At 47.5% G+C, this 16985-nt stretch overlaps 1 protein-coding gene across 3 annotated transcripts in view; it reads right to left on the bottom strand.

Annotated features, from left to right (window-relative positions):
* Positions 1-16985, bottom strand: part of PDE3B (phosphodiesterase 3B) — a 1530363-nt gene that overhangs the window by 132257 nt on the left and 1381121 nt on the right. For all 3 annotated transcript variants that reach the window (XM_078681018.1, XM_078681020.1, XM_078681019.1), the window contains one exon: positions 10852-11016. In XM_078681018.1, the coding sequence (XP_078537144.1) occupies positions 10852-11016 (165 nt within the window). The remainder of the gene's footprint in view (positions 1-10851; positions 11017-16985) is intronic.

Raw genomic sequence — 16985 nt, 5'->3', positions numbered from 1 at the left:
TTCGGGCATACCGCCAACGCTTGCAAAGGGAGGAGGGCAAACCCAGTCGGCTCCTAAAATGGATCCTACGGCGGGAAATGGCCTCCATGATGCATATTCAAGCACCTAGTGGGACTTTTTGGCAACCAGCCGGCAAGATATCCTAGGCGTTTTTGTGGAACACTTCAAGGATGTGTATTGTGCCATTACAATGGGCCCCACAGGACTGATGGAAGGCTTTCTAGAAGAGGTGGGGTTGCCTACTCTAGCGCCAGACTCTTTGCAGGAGAAGGATATTTCCCTGGAGGAACTGGGTGAGGCCATCTGTGCCCTCAATAGGTCCAAGGCTCCTGGTGGGGATGGCTCCCTGTGGAATTTTATCAAGCTTATCCCACTACACTTAAGGCGAAGCTGTTGGGAGTCCTACGCTAGGCGCAAATATAAAGGATAGTCCCGCTCACCATTCGGGAAAGGATCATGTGTATTATGCTGAAGCCGGAGGGTAATCCTGCATCCCTTTCCTCGTATAGGGCCCTCACTATGCTTAATTTAAAAATAAAAATACAATGTAAACTTTTGGCGACAAAGCTGGGGGGAGGTGGGGTATTCATGGATAAGTGCATGAGAACCAATCCGGCATTATCCCAGCAGTCGCATGGCATTTAATTTGCGATGGTTAATGCATGTGTTGAATGAACCTAAGGATGATTGTGAGTTAGCTTTGGTCTCTCTAGATCAATAAAAAGCCCTTGACACTGTAGAGTGGCCTCATTTGATGGCAGTGTGGGAAGAATGGGATTTTGGCCCCTCTTTTGCAGCCGAGTGTAGATACTGTACACTGACCTCTTGGTCCGCATCAGGGTGGGGAGTTGACCTATCGGAGGGGTGGTCGGGAGGGGAACCAGACAGCTTTATTCTGTCTCATTGGCCTTACCACTGTACAGGGAATTAGACCCATGGGGAATTTGAGTAGGTGGTTCTACACATAATTTCCTTCTATACGGATGACTCGTAGATTTACATACTCACCCCCAGAAGGTCAGTGTCGATTTTTTTTTTCAATAAACTCTTTTTATTGCCATTGATTAAAGTGGCATTTTACAACAAGTCATGTACAACCAATTACATCCCAGCACTAGACATCACTCAAGTAACACCCCTCTTCCCCCTCCCTCATCTAAGAGTCATCTCCTGATTGAATATTTCGGGTCCACGCCTTTGAGCTAACGGGGAGGTGCAGAGGTTACCTCGATATGTTTTCAATTTCCCCCATACCTTGCCCCACTTCTTGGGGTATCCTCTATTTGTATAGACCGCCCGTTGGGTCAACATGCACCAAACAACATCTCATTTCCATTCAACTATCGTTGGCACCATCGACGAACAATGTTATGCTTTGCAAGTATGAAGAAAAGGGATGCCCATAGTTGGTCCATACAGTTGAGATCCGTGGCATCCCATATATTCAGCAGGCATATCTTGGGGGATAGCGTTAGGGTAACCCCACATACCTCGCCAACCACCCTATTAATCGCCTCCCAAAAAGTCTGGATCAGGGGACACCCCCAAAGTGTGTGGTAGAACGTGCCTGCCTCTCTGCAATTCCTTCAAACTCTGCCAAACTACAGCCCATCTTCATCAGTGTGGTGCATTTGATATATGTGCGATGAAAAACTTTCAGTTGGACGCACCACAGTCGTGATGGCATTGCCACCTCCTGTTGGCAAGCCAGCACATCGCGCCAATCCTCTTTCTCCAAATCCCCAATATCAGCCTGCCAGCGCGCATATAAATGTTTCAGTGAGTCTGGTGAATTGATTATTTTTCGGTATGTGAATGAGATAATAATAATCCACATTTGTATAGCGCACAATCACCCGTTAGGGTCTCTAGGCGCTGGGGGCAGTCGGGAAGATTAAGCAAGCTATTGCCCAGAGTCGCATGGTGCTGGGCTAACCTGCGCCGGACCGGGGATCGAACCCTGATCCCCAGATTCCAGCGTCAGTCGCCCTGGCCGCGGCGCCACACCTCTCCCACAGATTGCTTTACTCTCCATGGGATCAGCCAATAATCTATCTTCGAGTGGGGTGGCTTCCGGGATCTCATCTATTTCTTTGGTAGCAACTACTAAGGCATGTCGTATCTGCCGGTAACGGAAGGTTTCACCGACGGCTAATTTATATTCATTGTGTAGTTCCGCAAATGTCAATATTTTGCCTTTCTATATTAATCATCAACTTGTGATATACCAATAGTGTCCCATTTGTCGAAGCCTCTGCATTTATGTGAATTGCCCAGCATTTCTGCATGCCATAGAGGTGTCATTTGCAACAGTTTATTAACCCATCCAGGTTTTAAGGTGGTGGAGTGCCATATGGCAACCGTGAGAGCAGTGAGGCCAGTGAGCTGTTGTCTAGACAGCTTTGTGTAAAGAGCTTCTCTATATCCTCCTCCGCCCATCAGCCATTTGCCAATTCAACATGCTGGGTCCTTCTGCTCACCATAAACTCATTTATTAATAATTGAGAGGTGGGGCACCCAGTAATAGCTACGGATGTCGGGCAAGGCAATTCTTCCATCATACCGCCCACGGACCAGTTTGGACCCTGCAATGCGCAGCGGCTTCCCGTCCCAAAGCAGGTTTCTAACCTCTCCTTCAATCGATTTAACCTCTTCGATGCTCATGACAAGGTCAGCTCGTCATGCAGTACACTGGAGCTGTGCTTATGACGAGTTGACCTTGTCATGAACAATGGGAAAACAACAATATCAGCACCCAGCGGGAAAAGCCTTAGCATTCAAGGTGTTAAAGTACACATCAGGGAATCTATATGGAGTATTGTGCAACACATATAGGAGCCGGGGCAGAGACATAATTTTATATAGTGCTGCCCGACCCAACAGTGAAACTGGCAGCGTCCGCGGACAACACTCTGCAGTCGAGGTAGGGGTCTACAAAGATTGTGTTTGTGGAAAATCAATGGATCTGCCGGTGAGTAAATACCTTTTTTTTATTGAATTTTATGGATAACGGACAAAAAACACAATGGTCTTAGCTTTACAGTGTAGCAATACAGGGAGAGGCACGTAATACCATCCTACATAGCAGCGTAACTAGTACAGATATAGCAAGAAATACAAGGTCTCATACGGTACCAGATATGAAATCATTCGTAAATCTACTTTGCAAAAGAACCAGTTGTAGAGTGCAATAATTCGAATCAGGGGAGGCAACACAGAAAGCAAATATACCATTCCAAATTTGCAGGCCCAGAGAGGTTAGTAGGGTCTTGCAAGGAAGGGTCATCCCCATCCTGCGCTGACAAGAGGCAGGCTTGGAGTGGTTGCCAGATGTCTACAGGCCGAGAAGCCGGTGGCTGCCGCTGCGCATATGTGTCACTGGTAGTGTACCAAAATGTCATGCTATGTAGCCATGCAGCAAGTGTGGGGGGCCGCAAACAGGACCAGTTGACAGCAATTTCATGCTTAGCGAGCAGTAGCGCTATACCAACAAAGCGGCGTTTAGATTGAGGGAGATCGTGAAAATAGCCCAATAATGCTAAGAGAGGCGATGGCGCAATCTCAACATCCACCATCTGGGATATCTCCCTAAAAATAGATCTCCAATAATCCTCAATTCTAGGGTAGGTCCACGTCATGTGCGCAAAATCGGCCCCCGGGGAGCGACACCGCGGGCACGCATGCGGACCATTGGGGTCTATACGATGCAACTTACAAGGGGTCATATATACCCTCCATAGACATTTGAAATGCAGCAGTTTATGCCTGAGATTCGGAGAGACACGACATATCTGAACACAACACCGCCCCCACTGCACATCGGTTAATGGATACTCAAGATCGCGCTCCCAAGCTGCCCACACTTTCACATCGTAGCATAGGAGCAATGCCACTGCTGCCTTGTACATCCAGCTCCCATCACCCCCCTTAATAACCCCAGTTAAAATAGCGAAGTCAAGGGGCTTTAACGGATAACGATCCATACACAAGCACAATGCCCTCTGCACTCTCAGTAACACAAAGTGGTCAATCAGAGTGGAGGCGGGGGTGATCAGTTTGGGAAAAAATGTGCCCCTCGGAAACAGGTCACCAAACGTAGTCATCTTGAACTTGACCATCGTATGCTTGACCAGCGTCTGCTGCAGAATGGGAATCCAGCTATTCCTGCCAGTGGTAGCGCGGTAGAGTAGAACACACAAGCCCCAGTCAGACGCTGCAGCATGTGCCAAGCCCAGCTAATTGTAGACACAGTCTGGATATCCTGCGGGTCCCTTATGTTGTGTATATACCTAAATACCTAAACCCTTCCTTAGCAATCGTGACCCTGCAGTGAGCTGGAAGGGTTGACGCCGGCTTGTGAAGTAAATACACAACTGATTTAGACCAGTTTATTGTATATCCGGAATACTTGTCATGGTTAGAGCAGATCTGGAGTATTCTGTTATTGGAGGCACTTGGAGAGGCAACAAACAGTAAGATGTAGTCTGCATAGAGCGAGATTCTATCTTCCCACTCAGCAGGCCACTTCAGTCCTCGTATCAATGGATCTCGGCGGCTAGGGCGAATATTAGGGGGGACAGGGAGCAGCCCTGTCTTGTCCTGTGGCGCAGTGTAGACATGTCAGACACATGCCCATTCACGACCACCTGCGCGAGAGGCTCAGCATATAGGAGTTTGATCCATTCCAAGTAAGCCGTCCCCAGTCCTATATGCTCAAGGACTGTGATCATGTATGGCCACTCGACTGTATCAAAAGCCATACGTGCATCAAATGAAGGTATGCCCGCATTTTCTCTAATAGTGTGCTACCTAGCAAGCACTCTGTTTAGATGGCGTACATTCATGGCGGTGCTACGACCAGGCATGAGCCCAGACTGGTCTGGGTGGATCAACTATGTTATCAGGGGGAGTAACCTGTTGGCTCGAACTTTAGCAAGGACTTTGGCCTTAACAGTCAATACGGATATTGGTCAGTAGGAGGTAATTTCTTCCTTTGGCTTCCCAGCCTTGCGGATTACGACAATAGAGGCAATTCTCTGATCAAGGCCCCAACACTTTACTTTCGAGGTCCATATCGAGGAGGTAAGGTGCTACCTTGGAGGCCATTATTTTAAGGAGTTCATTAAGGAGTTCAATGGGGAGACCATTTGGGCCCTCAGCTTTTCCGGACTGTATTCGGCATATGGCTGCAATGCCTTCCTCAAAGGTGATATCTACATCCAGCTGTTGCCAGTCGTCTAAAGTCAGGGCCAGAATTTGTATGTCAGCTATTATCTCCGGCTGTGAAGGGTGCATAGAGCTATTTATAGTGGTGGGCAAACCCATCCTCTACATGTTGTGGATCTGGCAAACAAGCCTAATCCTGCCCCAAATCACTCTAATTCAGCAATCGGTCCTTTCCCTCCTGTCCAACCATTCTAGTAGTTTATTAGTTCTGTCTCCCTGTTTGTAAATTCTATAGAGTTTGGCGCTGTGTTTGCCTCTGGCTGTGTCTTGTGCTAGGTCCCTGTACTCTTTCCTTTTCAGTTCCAGAGTATAATTTCCGGCCTCTTCCCCTTTTTCCCCGTAATGCCTGTTTTCTGGTGAGAATGTCTTGGTCTAATTTGATTAGTTGTCGGTCTTTCTCCTTCCGGTGGCCCACGGTGAGGGATAGGGGCCGGCTCTTAATTACGGCTGTGTAGGCCCCTCAAAGAGTTTGTGAGGACTGACCTGTCCCTGCATTTTCGGTAAAATAGTCTGTGTCCTGAATCAGAACCTTTTTCTATATGCCTGACTTGGAGACACCATGGGCTAATTGTAATTGTCCTGCGGGTCGGGGCAGCAGATACTGTGGATCACGCCTTTATGGGAGCATGATCAGAAATGTCCCTGGCTAGGTGCTGGACTTCAGTGAAGTCCAGCACTAAAGTGGTCTGTAAGCGTTGGTATCGAGTCAATCTGTGAATTACTTTTGACACTTCTGCCCAGAGTGCTGAAGAAGATCAGGCGCGACCGGGCCCAGGTTATCCTTGTGGCTCCGGGCTGGGCACGAAGATATTGGTATCCAGAGCTACTCAGCATGTCTGTCGATCCCCCGATTCGTCTGCCTCTTCAGGAGGACCTTCTGTCGCAGCAGCAGGGGCCGGTCCTCCACCTGAACCTGTCCAGTCTCCACCTCCCAGCTTGGAGATTGAGCGGAGACAGATGAGGCCATTTGACTTGCCTCCTGAAGTCCGTAATGTCATTCTGGCAGTCAGGCGTCCCTCCACAAAGTCGGTATACACCTGCAGGTGGAAAAGATTTGTGGCATGGTGCACAGCAAAGGCTGTGGATCCACTCTATGCCCCCCCTTTCTGAGGTTCTCCTCTTCCTTCTTTCTCTGGCCCAGTAGGGCTCTGCTCTGGGCCCTATCAAGGGCTACCTTTCTGCCCTTTCCGCCTTCTTAAGGCTACCTGATTAGCCATCTTTGTTCAAGTCCCCTATTGTAAATAGGTTTTTGAAGGGCATCACACACATGTTCCCTCCTGTTCCTTTCGTGATGTCTCAGTGGGACTTGAACCTTGTACTTACTTATCTGATGTGCGCTCCCGTTGAGCCACTCGATAACTGTCCTCTTCGCCTTCTTACTCTGAAGACTGCATTCCTGGTTGCCATCACCTCTGCCAGGAGAGTGAGTGAGCTCCAGTCTCTTTCTTCCAAACCTCCTTTCCTTTCTGTCCATCCGGACAAGGTTGTGTTGCGGACAAGGCCCTCTTTCCTGCCCAAGGTAGTCACAGCCTTTCACATCAGTCAGCCCATCACCTTGCCCACCTTCTTTCCGCCTCCCTCGAAAGAGGAAGAGAGGCTCTACCGTCTGGACCCAAAACGTGCGCTCTCTTACTATCTGGATCTCACACACCAGTTCCGGGTGGATGACCAACTCTTTGTTGGGTACGTGGGCGTTAAGAAAGGACAGGCGGTGCACAAGCGGACCATCTCTCAGTGGATCGTATTGTGCATCAGGCGTGTTACTCTTTGGCTAAAAAGGAACCTCCTGTTGGGCTGAGGGCCCACTCCACTCAGGCCACGGCGACTACTACTGCCCTGGGCTGAGGAGTCCCCTTGCAGGACATTTGTCAGGCAGCTACGTGGGCCTCGCTGCACACGTTTGCGAGACACTACTGCCTGGACAGTCAAGTCCGGAGGGATGGCTTCTTTGGCCGTTCCGTCCTCCAGGACTTTCTGGTGTGATTATTGGTTATCAGACCCACCACCGGGGTTGGTATTGCTGGGGTATCTATTCTAAGGTAAGGAATCTATCACTAACGTGTCTCTTTCAGATGCACAAGTTACTACTTGTGTAACGATATATCTGTAAGAGGCATTAGTTAGTGATAGATTCCTTACCGACCCACCCATCCTCCCCATTCTGCGAACCGATATCTAGGGTTAAGGTCATCCCCTTTCAGGGCCCTAGTTTCATGGCATCAGTGTTGGTTCTATCATGGCTCTGCGTATCTGGCGCGGAAAAGCTGTGTATCAGAACTGACGTCAGCGTGCGAGGGCGGCATCTAAGTACTCTGGCGACGTCATTCCGGCGCTAACGACGCCGACGACGGACGCGGAGCCGCGGACGACGCCTACCGATGCTCAGGGATATGTATTGCTACGTAAAATTTTCCGGATCCAGTCTGACGCCTGGGGATTTTTTAAGGTGAGGAATCTATCACTAACTAATGTCTCTTTCAGATACATACGTTAATGCTCTCTTCCTCAGGGCCTTCTTGACTTCCATGAAGCTTCTTTGCTGCCGCTGCACCTTGGCAGTAAAGTTTGGTAAGAACATGATGGTGCTATTGCTTATTTTAAGTGGATGCTCGACTGGCCGTTTGCAGAATCACGTCTCTGTCATGAAAGTTGAACGCTGGTGCCAGTATAGGTCTGAGGGGCTGTCCAGGTCTGGGTTTGGTTTGCCTCACGCTCGATGGGGAAGAACTGCAGCCGTTGTGCGATTAGTTCCTCCACAAAAAGGTCCACAGCGTGACCCACTGTTTTCTCGGGAACTCCAATAATTCTGATGTTATTCCTCCGGGTCCTCCCTTCGTAGTCATCAAGCTGTTCCATCAGCGTTTGACTTGTGGCTTGCAGATCATGAACTTTTTTCTCTAGGCCCTTGGAGGTGGCGGCTAACCCCAGGGTTACTTCTTCCACAGTCATGCGTTCGTTCATTTTGCGGCAATCCGCACTGATAATGGCAACTTCTATGGAGCCTGAATCAATTTGTGATTCGAGCAACGAGAGCACCGCCGTGACAGCAGTGAGGATGTCCTGTAGTGTGGGAGTGTTTTACGTTGAGGGTGCATCTTAGGTTCGGTGCGATGCATCCGCCTGCCCATAGGGCTTTTCTGGGTTCTTGAGCCATGTCATCTTGTCCAGTTTGTGCTGGTGCGAGCCGCGATTCCCTTTGTTGCTGGACATGGCGGCGACCCCAGAGACGTTGGGTGGTGCTATGTAACAAGGGTGACCCGGGGGGGCTCACCACCACCTGCACGGTATCTTTTCTGTTGCACTGTTGGCTTACTTTACCGGGCACACCACTTCCTCCATAATGGTATCAGTGCAGTCTCTCTTGATGTCCCAACCACCCCTCCTGGGTCGTCCTCAGTCAATCACTGCACAGAGCACCGGTGCACGATCATACACCAGCCTGCTGAAGGTGAATCCATCTATTTGTGTGCCTCGCGGGGTGTATGCGGTTAATAGAGATAGTGTCAGCTTACGCTTACATGATTTGTGTTCCAATTATGCATCAACTGTTTGGGGGGGGGGGGGGGAGCACAGTACTCGCTCATAGGATCAGGATAGGTGATAATTGCCCAATATATGTCCGTGCCGGTCTACCTGAAATCAGTAGTCCCGGGGCTTCTGGTGAGTTACACGCAATGCGTTACCTCCATCTTACGCCCAAACCACGGCATCTACGTCTCCATCGCACTGCTCTGCCGGGACCGATCCTAATGTTCTGCTGAGGGGGAGGGGGAGGGGCGGGGGACTGCTATTCAGGTCGACCCTACACTCCCAGTGCACCTTAATGCACCTCAGCATGGGATCCGGCACAGTGCTCTGATGGGCACCCAAACGTCGACCGCGCCCCGCCGTCCCAGATATGATTGATTTGTTGCAGCGAGTACCATGTGTTGCTGCGCTCCATATTCCCTAACTTTTGCTTCCGGGCGGATTGTAGCCGCGGGCGTGCAGTTACTCGAGGCCACAGCTGCCAGGCGGCGATCAGGCCGCAGGTCACCGCCGGCCTCGGATCTGCAGCCGCCAACCTCTTCCACGAGGGTTCCGGTATGGTTTTTGGTGTACGGAAGGATAAATGTGTGGATTTATGGCGAGTGAGGGGGATCTGGGCTGGAGCTGCGTTAAAGTGTGGCCATCTTCTCCGATAGTTGGCCACGACCCTATCAGTGCCAAGTTTGATGAGGTTACTGGCTGACTTTGTCAGGGTATATGGTCTTTGCGTTAATGTACGAAAGTTGCTTTTATTTCATCTTGTGGGTTTGGTGGGTACACCAGTAGAACAACTCCCCATACTGGGCCTCCGCTGGGAGCCTAAGGGATTCAGGCATCTGGGTATACAGGTTGCACACACTGAGATAGTACAAATGAGCTTGAACGTGGACAGAGTTGTGGCAGGTCTGGAAGGCTCAATAGGGATCAGGAACAAGCTCTCCCCGTCAGTAATGGTAAGGGTGGCAGTGTTCAAGATGGTCTTCTTCCCTTGCTGCCTCAAACTTTTCCAGAATGTGATGTTTCTGCTCGGCCGAAGTTTGTTGGAAAACTGGATAGTCTTCAGATTTCATTGAACTGGGTGGCACAGCAAGGCAGCCCTGGCACTCCTCAAACAAGACATGCAGGATGGAGGTCTAGCTCCCCCAGATATGCAATTTCATAATTATACAGCGCATTTACAGAATGCAGGACAGTGGCTGGTTGGGAAAAAAGGTTTGCAGGTAAACTGGTGGATGATACCTTGGCGTGACTACTGATGTGGTGGGGTAAGTACAAGCGTCTGGTCCCATACTTGGTGTGGCATACGGCTGCGCTCTGGGAAGTAGTGGTTAGGAAGGTGCTTCGCAGGGCCCCCTTTGATAAAGAGTTACGACTCTGGGATCTTGCACTGTTGTGAGCGATTGATGTGGGTATGTTCAAGGAAACATGGAGGATGGGAGGCTGCCAGGTGACTTGTACCCCGGCAAGGTTTTTCTCACTTTTCAGGATGCACAGGAAGCTTTTGGTGTAGGACCAGATTACTTCCTTCCTTACACCAAGCTGGAACACACGGCAAGGGAGGTATGGAGTGCATTTCCAGCAGTGCCACAGCTCTCTAGGATGGTTGTTGGTTTACTCAGCTGGTGGGGAGGGGAGACACCCAATCCCTTTGTGCTCTTTACATAACGAGGCACATCAGGATTAATCTGCTTTGTGGCTTGATGTACAGGTATGTTCACTGTATTACAGAAAGGATTTTTTACACTACTTTCACTTGTGGATGGGTTCTCTGCGATGCTGTTTTTCTCATGTTTCATATATGGGACTGGAAGCTATTTCTGGGCACTGCTTGATCCCTTCCATGTTCGCCAGTCCTTGGGGATCAGCTCTCCTTGTACGCTCATATGCTACAAACATTTTTTACAGTTTTTTTGATCGATTAAAACTTTAAAAATAAAAAATCAATTTTGCGCTATGTACTGGAATCAGAAAAGTTGATTAACACAGCCAATATATTACTAAAAAATATAATGGCTATTGCTGTTGACAACTATAACTGTTGCAAACAGCCTATGCCAGGAACCCACTCACCATCTGCAAAAGCAATTCTGCACTTACCTGTTCATAAAATTCGTTAACAATGCCTTCTGTCCATTTCAAGTGCAATTCTCTCTCTTTTGCTGGGCCATTGATATCTGCTAATTTAATACATATCTGGCACACAAGTAGGCGATCGTTTTCATTGCTCCAGTCGATGCCAGGACTGTGATCATCGTTATTAACCTGTTACACATAAAAATATACATTCTGTTATATACTTATTTTTGATAATTAGCATTTTGGGGTAAGCGTTTGTGCTGAATTTAAATCAAAGCGCCTATTGAAACTGGTGAAAATGGGCATAAAATCACATGCTGATCATGAGTACCACATCAGATGTTTTTCATATACCGCGATCGATCAGGTAACGGAATGGGTGTTTATGTAGATATGGATTTAAAGCATCTTTTCAGTTCATGCTAGAAAATGCAAGGGTATCCAGGTTACAATAAGAAAAATAGCACAACTTGCATATCGGAATCCACAAATTATTCTAAACTGGTCCTCAACATGCCATATGACTGCTTTGCAGATCTCCAGCAAAAGGAAGCATTTCCTCTGAAGCAGCCGGTTGAAACTTAAAAGGATGTATTTTATTATAGCATCCTCCAAATTATCATCCTATAATTAAATTACCTCCATTATCTTGACCACATTGCTCTTACGTCTAACACTTTAAAAATAATTACTATCAACTACTCCGCTCTCCTCCACCACCTGCTGACCCCATAGTATAAATGTCTCTAGCGCTCTTACACTTTGTTACATTTTACATAAACAGGTTTTTAATGGGGCTAATCCCAAAAGCTCCAATTTTCAATCTATTAAACCACAAATAAAATATTTTTAAAGTTATATCTAATATATATAAATATATCTACATCAACATTTTGAACTCAATAAAATACATACATTTGCCAGTTATAGTTTGCACAGCTAACTATAGCTTGTGTCCCTGCTATGTACTTATGTTCTCATATATTACATCACTCATGACATGTTCTAATAAGTCATTAGAACATGTAATTTATGACATCTCAAATAAGGCTAGGGAAGGGGGCGTAGCCCAACTCCCATTTAAATTGTTTTTAGCCATGGGGCCACAATACGCTCGGTAATCTTCCCCAGCAGATGGGGTCCACTTGGACTCTAAAGGCTCGGGAAGGGGGGGCTGCACACCCTCTTACCCCATAGTTATAAAATGGTCCAGGGGGATGGGGTCCTCTGGATCCATTGGGGTTAGGTGAGGGGGCCACATGCCTCCCTCTTCTGATGTAAAAGTATTTGGCCATGGGGAATAGGGTCCCCAGAGGCTCAAGGCTTGGGGGACACATGAATCCATCAATATACTTGAAGGTTCACCATGAAGGAATGGGATCCGAGGGGCTCATTTATGCTGGGGACAGGGGCTACAAGCTTCCCCCTCATGTTAACTTACTTAGCTCCAGTTGATGGTTTACCCAAGGTCTTTTAATGCTCGGGGAGGGGGATGTTGCATTCCCCTCCACTAATTTATTTTTTGGCCCAAGGGAAATAGTGACCTAAGGAGGGGGCTGCGCCCACTCCCTCCCCTTTTTAGAAAGAAAGAGCCCCAGGGTCCCAAAGGAAAATAGTGGCTTGGGAGGGGGCAGGTCCACCCAGCCCCTTTTTTTTTTTTTTTAAAGTCGTGCAGGATTTTTATCGCCACAAGGGGGGGTAACACTGGGTGGTAGCAATGTTGTGTATTCCTTAAGTTTCCATCAAAGAAAAAAGAAAGTTGTGATTTGAGTCAAAGTTTGATGTTTGCAGGGGATTGTGGGTACGAAAACCTCACAGGAGCCATGCAAGACACCACCCTTGAATCCCCTGGTTGTCTAGTTTAAAAAAATGCCTGTGGTTTGTTGGTGTGCATGGGTGGAGCCACTGGGCGGCCCTAAACAGAAGCTACCCCTATTGCTCAGCTATTAATATAGCACCTTAGTGCCTTCTGTGTCATGGCCTCTTGACCCACTCACACAAGGTGAGTACCGTTCTTATTGGGGAACATGCTGCAACTCAAGGTGGTAGAACATTTGTGGCACCCTGCAGATTCCAGAACTTTCCATCACAGAAATGTGAGGAAAAGTAATTTTTTTGTCAAAGTTTGAGGGTTTCTGGGTATAATAAACTGGTGATACACGCAATTCACTCCACCCTGGATTCCTCCAAGTGTCTAGGTTTAAAAAAATGTGCAAGTTTGCTAGGTTTTCTTAGGTGCTGGCTGAACTAGGTCCAAAATCTACAGCTATCCACTTTGCAATAAAAAAATAGGGGTCGGTTTTAAGTGGAAAAACAGGCCGTTTCCTTCTGCGGGCACTAGGCCTACCCACACAACATTTCTATCTAAAGATAGATGGGAGCACAGAGTAGCAGAACATTATTATTACCAATTGGGTTTCACTGCATTTGTGCCTTCCAAATGTAAGCCAGTATAAGATAGAAGACATTTAGAAAAAATACTCTCTAAATCATATGCTAGTACGGTTTTTGACAAATTCAGAGATATACAAATAACCACTGCTCCTAAACCAATTTCTTGTCTCCATTTCAGAAATACATAGGTTTCCTATTTTTCACTCTACTTACTTTACCCTAGAAATTGGTCTATACTCGGTACACAAATAAAAACTATTGTACAGTACAACTCAGATGTTGGCTCTGGGTACCTTGGGTTCTTGGAGAACCTACAAACCCTATAAATCCCCACACCCAGAATGGCCTAGCAGAGGTAATGGTTTATTGCTTTTGTACATCACCCATTGTCACTAAAAGTTACAGATGAAAACTAGGCCTGGGAAGAGTTTGCGGGGTTCCACGAAAACGCCACCACGCTACTCGGATCTCCACAAGCGGCCGAGTGCCTTAGGTCATGCTGTTGGTACTGATTTTTAGTGCCGGGTGTTTGTCCCGCATTGGAAAATCTGCATGTACTGCACCATGAGCAAGAGGGTGCTGCTTCTTTCTGCCGCTCTAGTAGATCTACTCTATTGGCAGCTTCCTCAACGTGAATGGAAGGTTTGCTGATTAATCTCACCGGGAAGTGGTCTAGAGTAAGATTATCCCCACTCGTGCTCGCCAACGTAACAATGGCGAGCGGGGAAAAAACTCCACTCCGCAGAACAGAATTTTTTCCGCCCAGGCCTAATAAACCATTGTCCCAAAAGGCAGTTTTTTCCTACTCATTTTCAAAATGTCTAATTCAACAGTTAGTTTCTTTTGGAAAACCTTGAGAGATCTACAAGTATGACCTCTTGCTGAATTCAAGAATGTTGTTTACTTTTCATAAACCTATAGCCCTCCTGTTCATCTATGGGTTTCTCACTGGTTTCTACAACAAACTGTACAAAAGTAGGTTAACAGCACAAAAAAATAGGTAAAATAGGCTACATCAAAACTGTGGTATAAAATGTGTTAATTTTTTTATGCAGCTCTGTTCGTTCCTTAAAGCTGGGTAGATGGTGACTTTAGTACAGCAAACTGTTCATGGATACCAATTTTTTGGGGGGGTCAAGTTGAGGGGGTGATGACCGGACATGTATCCAAAGCAATTGTTTACTATTTTCCCCCCAAAACACAATATTGTAGCTATATTTGCCTACTGACTCAGCCCCCAACCCCCCCTCCCTCCCCCCGGGATGCAAATTTGGCAAGGATACCTTATTTGGAGAGAAAAAAAGTTATACAGCCCTAAGCGCAAACTTTGCCAAGTAGTCGTAAAAGGGCTCAGCACTGGGTAGGCGTGGGGAGGACACCCAGAGGGTAAGGTACCCAGCCCCAGGGCCCAATATATGCTCATTGAGGGGTGCCATACTCATGCTCTCCCTCACCAAATATTCTCTGTTTTTTAACCCTTCGCCGCAGCGTGAATTTTGCCGCAGCGCAGGAGTGTGTGGTAAGCGTGGTGCTGCTGTGCTCGTGACGGAACCACACCGTCATGAGTCACGGGCGGTGTGGTTCCGTCACGGCCCCGCCCCGCTCATTTATTCACCCGCACAGGCGGGTAATTAATGCCGCTTGGGAGGAGCGCATCAACCCGAGTGTGGCGTTTGTAAGGCGAACGACAGGCGAAATGATCCGGTGCACAATGTACAACGAAGAAGTAACAACAAAATAGATCGCCCGAAATAGACGCGGACGACATGCAGAGAATGGTGCATTATCAAAACCGCTCAAGGCTCATACAGAGCCATCCTTCAGTGAAGTTATACGAATAGGAGAAAGAAAGAACAACTTTTAAGGGAAACCACAGTTCTTGGCGCCACCTGGAGTTGAAAAAGTTTAGAGTCGCTAAGTTTTACGACACAAGAGTCATACGTAAGATGGTTCCAATATGTTCTTAAGAAGCCCTGATGAAAGAACGTAAAGGAATTAAAACGTGGCTAGAAACGCGTCGGCATATTCATTGATGATATTTATTAGTCGAACAGTCAATCAGGCTGAGTGCATTGAATCAGTTGAAAAGCACTCATAAATTGCTACTCTATTGGGTTTTATACAGTAGCTTTTTCTTTGGATGAGAAAGGATTTCATACATACACACGAACAATTTGTGGAATTCTTAACATATTGTGTAACATTGAGTTTATGTTTGTCACATAATTATTATTGATTTTTGTCTAATGTAATCCATATATGTTTTTGTAATTAATGTTGTTTGTGGTACAACTTTTATGGTTTTCTGGTAATGAGAGAGCTTCTTTTATGAAGTCATAAAAATAATGAAACAAAAAAAGAGGGTAAATAAATAACCCCAACCACAAAAGGTATATAGTGTGGTTCTTCTTTTTTCAAATAAATAAATTGGATCCCAGGTTCCTCCCCCTGTTACAGCTTGGGAGGAGCGGCAGCCCATGACGGAACCAAGCAGCCCGTGGTTCACTAAGGTGTGGTGCCGTCATGAGCAAGCAAGGGGTTAAAAGGCAGGACATCATGTTTTCGTTTTTTGCTGGGATCCTGCCAGAGTCCTGCAGGATTGCGGCAAAACCCCCAGATTCTTATTTTTAATATTGCCTGGTTTCCTCTTAGTCCCCCCACAGGGCCTGGGGAGCAGAGAATCGCTATCCTGCCCCCTTAAATAATTTTTGGTTTTAAACTTCAGGACAGGGTATTAAGTCCCTGTGTCCTGTAATGTCTGGAAGCAAAATTTTTCTTATGTTGCTGGTAACCAATAAAACAAGTTACTTAGCTTTGGTAACAATATATCTGTAAGAAACGTAGGTTAATTATAGATTTCTGGCTTAGTGAAGGGACGGCTGGCTGTCAAGATAACGTCACAGACTTCGGGCAGGCAGGTCAAATGCTGTCAACTGCCGCCGCTCAATCTCCACACAAGGAGGCTGGACAGGTTCGGGTGAAGGACCGTCCCCTGCTGCTGCGACATAAGATCCTCCCGAAGAGGCAGTCTGATCGGAGGATCGATGGCCATGTTTAGCAGCTCCGGATACCAGACTCTTCGTGCCCAATCTGGAGCCACAAGAATGACTTGGGCCCAGTCGCGCCTGATCTTCTTCAGCACTCTGGGCAGAAGTAGTATAGGCGGAAAGATGTATAGAAGACCGCAACTCCACTCGCGACGAAATGCGTCGCCTAGCGAGTGTCGCCTTGGAAATTCCAAAGCGCAGAATTGCTGACATTGCGCTTTCTCTTCGGTGGCGATTAGATTTAACCAAGGCTCTCCCCACTGCTGAAAGATACCTTGCACCACCTCCGAGTAAAGACGCCATTCGTGAGCCATCATGCACCTGCGGCTGAGTTAGTCTGTCCTGGTGTTCAGAGAACCTGCCGCGTGTTGAACCACCAGGGATATGCCCTGATGTTCCAGCCATGTCCAGAGGCGGAGGGCATCTTGACATAGGGTCCACGACCCCACCCCACCCTGTTTGATGCAGTACCACATGGCTGTGGTGTTGTCCGTGAACACCTGCACTACTCTTCCACGGACAGAGGGGAGGAATGCTTTGAGTGCAAGACTAATCGCCCAAAGCTCCAGAAGGTTGATGTGGAGCCCGGACTCCGCCGGAGACCGGAGGCCTTTGATCGCCACCTCTCCCATGTGCCGACTCATCTCATAAGGGATGCGTCTGTCACCACTGTGTGTTCTGGTTGGGGAATGAAGAGGGATCTGCCGTTGACCC

The sequence above is a fragment of the Lissotriton helveticus genome, chromosome 3_1 (assembly GCF_964261635.1).
Source record: "Lissotriton helveticus chromosome 3_1, aLisHel1.1, whole genome shotgun sequence".
Taxonomy (NCBI): Eukaryota; Metazoa; Chordata; class Amphibia; order Caudata; family Salamandridae; genus Lissotriton; species Lissotriton helveticus.
The sequence above is the reverse complement of the archived record's forward strand: the minus strand, read 5'-3'. Positions and strand labels throughout refer to the sequence as shown.